The following is a 12,757-nucleotide window of genomic DNA, read 5'->3' as shown; positions in this document are numbered from 1 at the left end:
GGCCAGCTTTTCAACAAATGTGACCAAGAAAAAACTTGAAATGAAATTTAAAACGTTTTGAAATAGACTCCTGATTTTCCCAGTACAACCTTGATCATCTCTTGTGAGCAGTGGAAGGTGACATCAATTTTGTTAGTTGCTATACTTTCCCTTAGTGTGACTTGAGTAAAGGGTGACTTGAGTTAAGTGTCAAGAACGCAGTAAAATGTTGACTGATTGGCTCAGTTTGGAGAGCAGTGTATTACTGTTCAAGAGATTGTGGTTGGAACCCTGACAAGGTAATGATCAAGGCTCTTTAAACAACTGTGGTCATGCTTACACTGTGTCCAACATCTGCCGCAGTTCTGCAAATGTCACAGATCACTGATATCATGTAGTTGACCTTATTAGTGTCCTTGGAACAAAAGTTTTATGGGGTTAAAAAAATGGAACTACATGTAATGCACCAGTCAAAATAAAGCCCCACGTGTGCCTGGCTGGGTCAGGGTTTATTTTGACTAGTGCATAAAAAAGCCAATGACACATGTAAACCAAATAATAGAAAAATATCTCTTGAACGAAGAGATGATCTTTAACCCAGAATTTAGAACCCTTTATAATTCCAGTCGCTTTGAGCTGTCCCCAATCACTCACCCAAAGGTTGACAATGTTAGCTGCAAAGCCTCATCACTATCTACTGTGAAAGAGCAATTTATCAGTTCACAACAAAAAAAAAAACAGCAAAATCTGAGTGACTGGATTTATTTACGTAAGATTAAATTACAAAAAGCCTTTGCTTTGGACAATCACAGCAGAAAAACTGATGTTGTTTATTTCCTTGTCAACATGCTTGCTGCTGCCTCGTCAACAAACCAGTGTAGGTCACCACAAACGGGCTTCACCCTGGCGGCTGGCAGTAGCTCAGTTCCATCATCCTCCAACACCTGTTTGAGAACATTGGCCTTGCTTGCACCTGTGCTGACAAACACAGAACACTTGGCTGCGTTAATGATAGGATAGGTCAGCGTAATCCGGCATGGAGGTGGCTTTGGTGAATCCGAAATTGGTGCCACAAGCCGAGATGCTTCTTTCAGCAGTTGATGATCAGGAAATAGGGAACATGTGTGGCCATCGGGACCCATACCGAGAAGAAGCATATCCAGGGTAGGGACATCAACCCCAGGGTACCACCCCTTCAGGCGACACTCGTAGTCTTTCGCAGCTTCATTGAGTGACATTTCATGCTTGATGGCTAGAACTTGTTCAGGTGCAATAGACAACTTGTCCAAAAAATGCTGTTTCACTGCTGCGTAATTGCTATCGGCATCTGCTAAAGGTACGTAACGTTCATCGCAAAAGAACACTCGCCATTTTGAAAAGTCGATCTGAAGTGCCAACAAGCCAGAGCACACAATCTTAGGAAGGCTTCCGCCCGAAAACCCGACAGAAAAAAATCCGTGGTCTTTAATAGCTTCTGTAGACTTCTGAGCTATCAAGGAGCAACATTCTCGCTTTAAATCTGCTTCGTTTGAAAAGACGTGAGTGGCAGCCATGTTTGAGGTGAAATATCAGCACAAGTACGTAAGCGTTACGCTAGTCACGCTTTTGAAAGTGTCAGTCACGCAGTCACTCACGCGTAAATCCGTTCAATCAAAATTTCCTCAGCTTTCCCCCGAAATTTGAAATCTTGTTAATCGAAAGTCCGTTTGGCTTGATTTCAAACCATAGAGATAGTCTTTTCTTGCATATGGACTATATGAACAGTTGACCCCAAAACCCCAACCTCGTTATTTTTCTCAAAGATAATGGTGGCAAAGAAGAGAGAACCTGGGAATGAGGTTGCCAAAACCCTTGTTAGTCGCAGTGGGGAGAGTTACCAATAAGGGACAATTCTTGGGTTTCACTCACGTGATCAACAGTCATGTTTTTCAACGAAAACAAAAGAAGACGTTAGCATAATAATAGCTTTCAATTCCCGGAGGATTGGATCGGGACACCAACATGGCCGCCATTTCATTGTTTGGGGACACCAACATGACGTGACGTCATGTGAAATCCAAGAATTACTTCTAGACTTTCTTTGAAAGACCAAAATAGATTGAACTGGACAGTCTGTATTGGACTGCATAAACTGGATCGGAATAAATATTCTTGGTCTTTAGCCATTTCAACTTAACCAAAATTAGAAAACAAACAGCGGCTACAAACATAATGATAAAGCGCATTTTACTTTTGACTTGACGTTTCGTATGCTTAATACCTTCTTACATATTTGCGTTCCAGCGAAGGAGGACGCATTCTAATCTTGTCGTTTTACGAATGTCCCGAATATGTTTACCGGGTATAGATCTTGATGCCACACGATTTCAGGGTCTTTGGACGCCATCTTGGACTGGCTGGCCGACACAACACCTCGATCCGATGTGACCGTGAATGTGTCCGGTGTCATGCCTCGATCGTATCGCAATGCCCGCATTCCCAAATCAATGCGGTATTCCTCGTGCTTTGCAGCTCTCGGCCGTTTTCTTCTCTGTTTTTTTAGCCTGTGAACAGGCCTTTAGTCGAGCGGGGAACTGGGGAGAGGGAAAGCGAGAAGGGCCTGTGGACAGACATTTGGGGCCGCCGTTCCACGGTACCCGCTTGCATCAGATCCTGATGCAAGCTCCTATTGGCGAGAACACTGACTGTTGACAGGTCTGATTGACATCGGCTTTTCGGTCGGTACGTAGCACGCGATTTAAGTAAACAGCTCTTCTCCGTAAAATATCACGTCTCGATTTGAGTAAACAGCTCTTCTCCATGTTTAACATGGCGTCTTCTCGATTGACCGATGAGCTGTTCGAAAGAGCGTTGAGTGATTCACGGAAGGATTTCCCTCACATTCCACATTTTTCAGTGTCGCTGGCTTTCCAGACTTGCAAATCGCAGCAAGTAAACAAACCAACCGCGGACACATTCTACACAGTTGCTGATAGTACTGCGAGTTACTGAAAGTAGATACTGAATTTGGAGACGAAACTCTGAGCATATTTACCTTTATATTTACCTATTTACCACTTCCAACATAGTCAGCTTAGTGTTTTCTGCAAAAATGTGAGACTTCATGGACTCCATGCTGCATAGGGCCGCTGCCGATGCAGAGAAGTTTCCTTTCGCAATATTCTTCACTGCTTTTATCTCCCCGGGAACAGTGCACTCGTGTTCTTCCACTCTTCCCGTGTTTGGGTATGCAATGAAGATCTAAACAGAGAAAAGTAGAAAATTCTAAATCAAGGTTCCTCATGGTGAAAACTACCCAGAACTGAAATCCAAAATGAAAGTAAATTACTTGATTATTAGCTAATTCAATTTAGAGCTAACCTTTATGACTGTTTTTGTATGCCCTTGTGGAATATCCATTGATTCCTGCATTTTTTCCTCCAATGTCAGAGGACTTTCCTCTTGTTCTTTAATTTTCTCATTGCTACTTGTAAAGGTGAGGGATCTGCGCGAAGTTTTATCTGATGTCGACGATGTCTGATCAACTGAAGAGCGGCGAATTTCCGTGGTGATAATTTCATCTTTATTTCGTTTACCCGTAGGTGTAATTCGATCGAAGTGCTGCTGATCTCTTTGTACTTTGGATTGTCTTCGAAGCTTCAGTCATGATACACCTTTTGCATTCCAAGTTCGTTCATTACAGCGGCTTGTTAAGTTGGAAACTGAACTCGCAAGACGAACGGCTTGTCGCGCACAAGTTAAGCAACTAAGATCGGAGAAGCTTTCTCCTTGCTCAAGGGGAAATCGTACTGATTCAAATGATTGGGCTAGCACAACGCTGTCTTGGCCACTGTCAAGCAGCAAGGTCTTATTTCTCGAAACGCCAAAGACCGGCACCATATTGATTCTCTTACCGGAGATCAAGGACTTTTTACAAAATCGACAGTGAGGCTCGCGCTCCATCTCTCTGTTTTCTGACACAGCAAAACAGAGCAAAACACCACTCATTTTCAATTTTCCCGGGAGTTTACTCACGCGTGCGAAATTGATTGACAGATAACGATCTTACTGACAGATGGTCGGCAGGATAATTACAAGGGGGCGGAATAGCCGCCTCCCCCCCTTTTTCCTCTCCCGTCGCTATTTTTTTCCCCCAAAAGAAGCGAGAGCCTGTTCACAGGCTACTGTTTTTTCAAAGGTAATTGAAGCTTTGTTGGGTATTCGAAGTATCACTTGCAAATATGACTAAACCTACTTATCAGAACTTGACCTGTGTAGTGGTATGTTTCATAGGAAACAGACACTGCAATTCGCCCCTGCAGGGCAATATTGTGCCGGCAACGATGCTGAGTGTTGATTTGTCGACTCAGCTGCTTTTCAAAGCAGATTTAAGCTCTCTCAGCGTACTGCCTGGCCTCACTTTTGGTTAACATATTTTTTTGAATTTTGCGTATCACAACTAGGCTAGATAGGCTTATTAGCATTAAAACAAAAGAATATTTTATTGGGCCGCCATCACGAAAAGGGTCTATGAGGCGTTAAGTTCGTGCTCTGAGCATCAAAAGGAAGATTGTCAGTGTCTCGCACACCCGGCATTCTTCATGATAGCGAATACGGGGAATGAGAAGAAACGCACAGCAGAACTAGCAGCAACGCTTTTATTTCATTTCCAGTATCGATACATTTTACTGATAATTCCGTATACTAACAGATATTCAATTTTTTTTGTTAACACATCGAATGACTTTTAAACTTTGTAGAGAATAATTTGTGACCTTCTCGTCACTTCGATCCGTTGGATCGACGGCCAAAATTTAGCCGGCGATCACTCCTTTCTCAAGCGGAGATTTTCACCTTCAGGCAGCACTTAGCGACATCCCTTCTTTCTCTTAATATTTCTGATGGACAATCAGTACAATAAAAAATATTATTTTACCAGACATTGACGAGGGTCTGAATGTTTTGTCCACATGTCGGTTGTCGGTTAAAATTTCATTTCTTTGTCGGTTGTCGGTTAAAATCTTCGACCTTTGTCGGTTGTCGGTAAATCACAGTTAATTTTTTTGTAGCTAGTCGGTAATTTTTTCCTCGTTTTGTCGGTAGTCAGTAATATTTTCTAGACCTTTGTCAGTAGTCGGTTCACCCCATTCACACCCTCATTGACTGACGCACTTTACTAACCATGATTAATACTAGTTTAACCAGCTTCTACATGTTTATGCTAAAACTTTTACTCGCACTTGAAAATGAACTCGGAGAGGTCGAAACGTCGTGATTTTTTATCGCTTACTGTAAACTGAAATCAACAATTAACGAAAATCAAGTCAAAACGCTGGTTTTTGCGGAGAGGGGAAAACCGGAGCACCCGGAGAAAAACCTTTCAGTGCAGAAAAGAGAACGGCCAAAAAACTCAACCCACAGTACATAGGACGCCGAGTCTGGGAATCGAACCCAGGCCACATCAGTGTTAGATTGCTATTATCACCACTGCACCATCCCTGTACGCCCAGCAACACCGAAAGATCAAATTATCCTACTAAAATCGTCTATCACTGAATAAAATATCGTGAGCCGTTTCCTTTTAACTCCTTGAAAAACACTTGAAGCCTTCCAGTCTCATTCCATTTTAAGTATTTTAATTTAGTTTCCAGTTTCATGCATTGGACCTCAACGTACCCGCGCATTGAAATTGATCGGCTCACGAGTAACACTACTCTCTTCTTTTAACTTGGGAGGAGTTCACGTGACGTCATCGCCCCCCTGTTGGTGATTCTTTGTTTTTGTCGACGAAAACAAAAAATCTTTCATTAAGCCCTGGCCAAACTATCGTACGAAGTTGGATTGAAGGCTCCAACTTTGCTCGATCCAACATTGTTCGACAGTTTGACCGTTCATGTTGGAAGATGTTCGTTCAACATTTTTTGTTCGATCAAATGTTGGATAGAGTTTGCTTTTGATCAAACATTACGACCAACAATTCTGTACTGGGTTTGAACCCGTGACCTCGCGATTCCGGTGCGACGCTCCAACTGAGCTATGAAGCCACTGACGTTGGGAGCTGGTCATTTGTGGGTTCTAGTGGTCCCGTGAGGAATGAATCATTGATGAAATGGTATATGAAATGAATCCCATATGAAGTGCGGATATGAAATCAAGTGAAGCTATGATCTTCGCAGTTATGAACGCAATTTTTGCGAGGTCACGGGTTCAAACCCCGTTGAAGTCCTGAATTTTTCAGGCTTCTCTGCGCAATTGCAAAAATTCCGTTCATAACTGCGAAGATCATAGCTTCACTTGATTTCATATCCGCAGTTCATATATGATTCATTTCATATACCATTTCATCAATAGAGACTTTAAGATCTATGACGGCCACGTCGACTAAAAAGTCACCTCAAAATAGAACTTTGCAATATCGTAACTCTTTCGCGATTATTCCATATCGTTCACGTCGCAGGATGTGAAATAAGTATCCCAAAAATAAATTGGTACGAGCGGTTTCAGAGTAAAATAGAGAATGAAAGATTAACATTTGTACGCTCGCGTTTTCGTCAAAACCTCAAATTTGGTGATTTCACGTCGTGCTCAAATGCGTGCCGCACGTGCAGAACGATTATTTTTCCTCTTTTAACCAATGTTATTGTTGCTTTGTGAAATTCTCGTTGACGATCGCGTCATAGATCTTAAAGTCCCAATTCACGAATCGCTATCTTACTTCAAGCCAAGGCTTCTAGCATAATTTGCAACAGAGATTGCGAACAACGACCAAGGGGACGTTGTGGTTGTTGATGAATAGCTAGACCTTGGTCAGCGAATAGGAAACAAGGCCGTGTCAGTTGGACACTTTTAGGCTACTTATATATTAATCATTATCGCTGTTTTGGAGATGTCTGGTTCAATAGCGTTTAAAATTCCTGCAAATTGATCCGAGCTCATAATCATCATCTTCTAAGCGGGAATGTATCTTGCAAAGAACATGCCCTTTTCTACAAGTTCTCTTAATCATTCTTTGGTTTTTCCTTGTTTGAATACGTCCTTTGCGTCCTAAAACAACTCCAGTAGCATAACGGTACGCCAAATTTTCAAATTTTGCGCCAACTTGAACTTGACTGAATTGGTCAAGCAATGTTGGATAGTGTTTTGCCACTACCTCAACATTTACATCCAACAATGTTGCATGTGGAATCCAACTTTGTTCGATAGTTTGACCAGAAGTCGTAGATTTCACTATTGTTATTGGTGTCTCTAGAGGTTGGTTGAAAACGTTCTATTGTGATGCGTTATCCACCCGAATCCTCATCCGTGACATATGCAAATTAAGCTGGCGATCGTGAAAGACAAACGGTGATTGATTGATTGATCATATGCAAACATACACACGTTTACTAAAAGCAGTTAAAAGCAATTTTATACAGGCTCTCTCTTCTCAGTGCTATTTTTCTCTGAATTGCCTTTTCTCTCTCACACCGTTTTCGGTCATTTAAAGCACATAAAATGATTTGCTTTCTTTAGTTTGCATTTTCTATTCTTTCTTGTGTTAAGATTCATGATTTTGGTATGTAAATGTGTTATTCAATTTAAAACAAGGAAACCTGCTACTTCCAATGAGTTTTCTTCGTTATTTATAGCACGCGAGCCGTCTATTTAGCTTTTTTGAACAACGGAAACCGGAAACGAACATTTCGTCTAGTGCGCTGACAAATAAATTAACCGTAAGTAAATCCTTTACTCGGCCGTTAATTTCTACTCTTAGCACTCTTTTTGGGTGCCAGGGGCCCGTTTCTCGAACGTTCCGGTAACTTCTCGGGCCCGAAAATGGTGAAACTCTAGATGCCTGGTCGTCCAACAGATTTACAGGTCCCAGGAATTTTAAGTTCCGGTCATTGTGAGAAATATTTGGGGAGTCCGCCCCTGCCTATGCTAAGCGTAATTTGATGTCGAACTGAATTTCGCTATTCGTTTCTTGGGAAAGTTCTCACAAAAGGTAACTTAAAGGAAGTTGAAGACTATTCTAAATAATGGTAGTGGTTATAAAGATGAAAGGTCTGCCTTGGGAGGCCACTGCGCGAGATATAAGGAAATTTTATCGCGGGCTTGACATCGCCGAAGGAGATATTCATTTGGCACCGAACCCAGAAGGAAAGGCATCTGGCTACGCTTTTGCGTGTTTTCAGAAGGACGACGAAGCGAGGAAAGCTATGCACAGGAATGGAAAATTCGTGGGGAAAAGATATATAGAGCTTATACTCAGCAGTCAGACGGAAATGGAGAAAATCTTGAAGGAAGGTGTTCGCATGCGCCGAGACGATGTTGTTGACAACAAGAGTGCAAACAACGATCAGAATGAAAAGAAGTCAAGTAGCGTGAGAGAAAGCGAAAGAAGTTCTCGAGGTAGTTTAAAACGATCACGAAGTCGAAGTCCTGTCCGACTGAGTCGACTTGGGGATGGTTCCAGGAGCCGAGTGGATCAAGTTGGCACGAACCATGTGGCCGCAGTAGTAGATGGTGGGAGGTCTGCTAATTTGTATGATCGATTTGATGGATTTTTGACAAGTAAGGAAGATGTGAATCGACGGGAACACGAGAGGGATAGAAAAAAGGTTGCAGAAAGCATATTTGGGTTGAAAAGAAGTACAGCTAAGGGCAGAGATGCACGAGAGAGTGGAAGATCGGGCGGTGCAAGAAGAGATGCCTTCAGCCGAAATTTAAACAGGAATGGCCGTGAAGCGAGCAACCCAGAAGGGACATACGGAAACTCCACTTGGGTTGTTTTGACAGGGCTGCCCTACACAGTATACGAAGAGGAGATTCTTGAGTTTTTCAAGGGACTCGATGTTCGTAATGTGCATTTTATGCTACACCCTTCAGGAAATTGGGCAGGGAGGAAAAATGGAACGGCCTATGTGGAGTTCAAGTCTGTTGGGGATTGTATTCAAGGGGCAGATAGGAATCGCCAGTACATAAGGAAAAGATTTGTTGGTGTTAGGCGATGTGGCCTGGAGGAAGTGTTGGCTGCATTGGAAGCCGCAGGTAATGATACCTGGCTACAGGATCCTCACATGACAGGGGAAAATTTTGCTCAAGAGAGTAGTATGTATGCTTTGGGGAATATGAATGGAGATTATCGAAATATTTCGTATTCTGGCTTAAATATGAATGTAAATGGTATGGGAGTAAGTTCACCAGGGACTGTCCAAAGTCCTACTAATGCTGACTTGGGAATGGAGGGTCCTATGACACCGGTTACACAGCTTGCCGCAGGGGCTAATATAAGTGTGAATGACATAAATGCAGGTTGTGTGATTGGGATTCGTAATCTCCCCTCAACTGTCTCTGCAGAGGAGATTCTGGATTTCTTTTATGGGTTTCCCATTATTCCTGACTCTATTCGAATTCATTATCTTGCCCCTGGGCGGTCCTCTGGGGATGCTATGGTGACACTCCCTACCAGTGGTGAAGCATACAGTGCTATTAAACAGCTGAACAACAAACCAGTTGGAAAACGTAAAGTGCAGCTGTTCTTAGTTTAAATGGGAGGCAAAGAATTGTTTGTGGGGGAGGGGGTGGGGGGAATAAAACTGTGTGGATGGCCTGAACATACTATCAATGAAAATAACTTTGTACTTGGCTATTTAGATAATTATTTTGTGGTATGTGTTTTTTCTTCCTGGGAAATTGAGTAGTAAGAGGAAGCTTAAATTGTCAGTGAGTCCAAAGGCTATTTTGGCATTATTCCTAGTAAGTGATCAAGGATTGTAATTAGAGCAACTAAGTTGTCATGAATGACTGTTATATCTTGACTTTTTTACATTATTAAAATGGATATTGGCTGAGTTTGATGTCAAATTTGAGGACCATTTTTTCATGCAATATCATAAAATTTGGTATTTTGAGGGAGAAGGATCATTGTTTTAATGACAGTTATTTGTTTGCAATTTTATAATCCGTGAAGGGCAGAGAAATCGAGTCTTCTAATGTGGTAAAAATAATCAGATGTATGGTTCACATTGTAAGCAGGTTGGGCAATTATTAGACATAGCTTGATGCTATTCTGGTCTTGAAAATTTTGAATGCAGCTGAAAAAATTACAATTCAAAGAGTCATAATTCTCCATTCCAGAGGAGCATCGAACCATGTCACATGTTTGTCCAAAGTGGCTGATCTGTTGACAGGATTTATGTCATCTTTATCAAGCCTGAGTCAAAATTCATGGAAACGGTTTTTATGTCAACATGATTATGTGGTATTTTGTGACACAATAATTGTAGGAAACTGAATTCACATGGAACTGTGTAGCGATTAGAGCTGGATGGGTGTTTAAATTAATCATCCAACAATTCTGGATAGAGTTAGTGTAGGACGTTACAGAAGTCTTCACAATATGGTTATAGTTACTTGATTATTAGACCTAATGTTGGGAAAAGATTTTTGAAAGGCCTGTTGCGGTGTTTTAGCTATTTCCAGGAGCAAGTTGAGCAACGTTTTGGTCTTTTTTTTTTCTAGAAGTTGAGCCGTGTCTTCATTTGTATGACCGTCTATAGCATTGAGAATTTGGTCTTTGTTGAAAGAGATTTTAAAACGACCTCGCCGTGTTTTAAGTTCTGTTGTAGTTTGACACCGCCCGTTGTAAAGGTGATCAAGCAAATCTAATGGCTTTTTGGGGAGTTTATATATGTTGGGCAGTTGTCTTGTAGTTGAAGCGTGGAAGAGGTCTTGTTTGCCATCAGTAATCCTGCAATTCACAAAGAGGAGTCAGTAATTTGTTTGGGAATTTGTGGCAGGAGGTAACGTCAGTTTGTGCTAATAGGCTTGGCTTAACACTAGAAAATACAGTAAGTTTGTAACGTTTCCACATTTTTGTATTAAAGAGCATTTTGTAGTGAGTGTGTTGGCATTATCTGTTGAATAACAATGGCTCAAATTTGTGCTTTGTTGGTATTTCGTACATATTCATATTGATTATTCACACTTGGAGTAAATGCGTCATCGAATTTATTTGTGATTGCGTTAGCCGTAGAGAAGGTATTTTTTTACTTTGATTCATTCAGTGTGAAGGGATTTATATACCTTCAGCAGGGGAAACTTGCATTATTATAGAGAAGATGCGGTAGTGGGTTACGTGACATCGCTTTAAAAGCATAGCACACATTTTTCGCGTCTTGTTTGAATTTCCGGTCTGTTCAATTGGTGACCTGTGATGATGCAAGAGTCGGCAAGCTGATTACACGCAATATTCAATTGTTCCGGTCTGTAATGCTATCTCCTTGCTTTATTTACAGCGACGAATAATCCAAATAAGAATGCGGAATACAGTAAATGCAAAACTACTGAAAATACAAAATTTTCAAGCTCATATAGTGTCACCCATGGCCGTACATAAGAGCCTACAATTCTCAATTTCCTCTTTATTATGATCACGTAATATGCACCCACGCTTCTTTGTAATGTTTTTACGAATTGGGAAGAAACTAATGATAGCGTGACCTTGTGGACCACTTCAAGACCTTTCGGTTGCAACATTAACATAACTCTCACATAAGCTGTCAAAACTAATTTGAGAGGCAGTAAGAGTAGAAGTTTAGTTTTGAGATCATCACAGTTATAAACACTACTTTAACAGTAACGAAAGGAAAGGCTGAATTTAAAATTGTTTCCTTCCCGCAGTTCATAATTTTCAGTTCCTTCAGTAAAAGTAGACGCTTTTTGCAGTTCTGCCTCAAGAACGATGCATAACCTCAGTCTGCATTTTACACTGACCAACACGAAAATTGGTCAGTCTCTGCATCATTACACGGCGTAATGCTTGTTCGCGAAGTGTTTTATAATAAACAGGAGGAGGTTAACTCATTTCGTTCAAAGGAAGAACAGAGACCCTATCCTACCAACGTTCACACTCCGTTCATAAACAGAGCACGATGTCCTTATTTCAGTCTTCATTTCGTTGTTATCATTTGCATATTTTTTGGACTTTGTCATTCTTTTCGTTTTGAATATTAAAGAGGACTCTAGGCCCAAAACCTTTATTAGAAGTGCCAACCTTAGGCCTAATTAAGCATAAAACAACCCCATCTGTTCTTGGCTCAGTCAGGAGGAGTTCTCAGCCCTAACCTACCCCGTTCCTAAACAGTAACGCGACGTCTTTATTTTAGCCTACATTTCGTTGTTTCATTTGCATAGTTTTTGGACTTTGTCATTCTTTTTGTTTATTAAAGGATTCTAGAGTGTTTTCCCGAATGACCTTTCCCTAAACAACGGGCCCATCCCACCAAAATGAGTCTCGACCAATTTTCTAAGCAAATCCGCGAAACTAGGTTTTGTGGCTTTCATCGAAAATGGTCCCAAATTCAACCCTACATCACTGAAGGTGCACAAGGAAAAAGAGTTCCATTTCTAACCCGGGTACTTACACCCGCGAAGATAAAAATACCTGAATTTTCTCGGCCCGAAAATTGGGTCAGGATTATCAACGCTATAATGTAACTGTTGAAAAAGCCCAAACCCTTTATTAGAAGCGCTAACCTTAGGCCTAATTTAGCATAAAACAACGCCGCCTAATATGGGCCGAGTCAGGAGGAGTTATAAGCCCTATCCTACCCCGTTCATAAACAGAGAAATACGACGTCCTTATGTTAGCTAACATTTCGTTGTTTTCCATTTGCCTTTTTTTCGGACTGTCATTCTTTTTGTTTTGAATATTATAGGAGGGTGCTAATGGGGGTACCCAATTGTCAGTTAACTACTAATTTTTCGGCTAATTGTCAGTTAACTACTATTTTTTTGGCCAATTGTCAGTTAACTA

The 12,757-nt window shown here is 41.2% G+C and overlaps 2 protein-coding genes across 2 annotated transcripts; one reads left to right on the top strand and one right to left on the bottom strand.

The window, feature by feature from the left end:
* Nucleotides 1–725: 725 nt before the first annotated feature.
* On the bottom strand, nucleotides 726–1,575 carry LOC137996750 (6-phosphogluconolactonase-like). Its single transcript, XM_068842316.1, has one exon. The coding sequence runs from the start codon at nucleotides 1,530–1,532 to the stop codon at nucleotides 810–812; it is 723 nt and encodes a 240-aa protein (XP_068698417.1). The 5' UTR covers nucleotides 1,533–1,575; the 3' UTR covers nucleotides 726–809.
* A 6,306-nt stretch (nucleotides 1,576–7,881) lies between these two features.
* On the top strand, nucleotides 7,882–10,883 carry LOC137996731 (epithelial splicing regulatory protein 2-like). Its single transcript, XM_068842291.1, has one exon. It carries the CDS (start codon nucleotides 7,977–7,979, stop codon nucleotides 9,486–9,488), a length of 1,512 nt encoding a protein of 503 aa, XP_068698392.1. The 5' UTR covers nucleotides 7,882–7,976; the 3' UTR covers nucleotides 9,489–10,883.
* The last annotated feature ends 1,874 nt before the right edge of the window (nucleotides 10,884–12,757 follow it).

This window comes from Montipora foliosa, chromosome 1 (assembly GCF_036669935.1).
Source record: "Montipora foliosa isolate CH-2021 chromosome 1, ASM3666993v2, whole genome shotgun sequence".
Classification (NCBI taxonomy): domain Eukaryota; kingdom Metazoa; phylum Cnidaria; class Anthozoa; order Scleractinia; family Acroporidae; genus Montipora; species Montipora foliosa.
The sequence above is the reverse complement of the archived record's forward strand: the minus strand, read 5'-3'. Positions and strand labels throughout refer to the sequence as shown.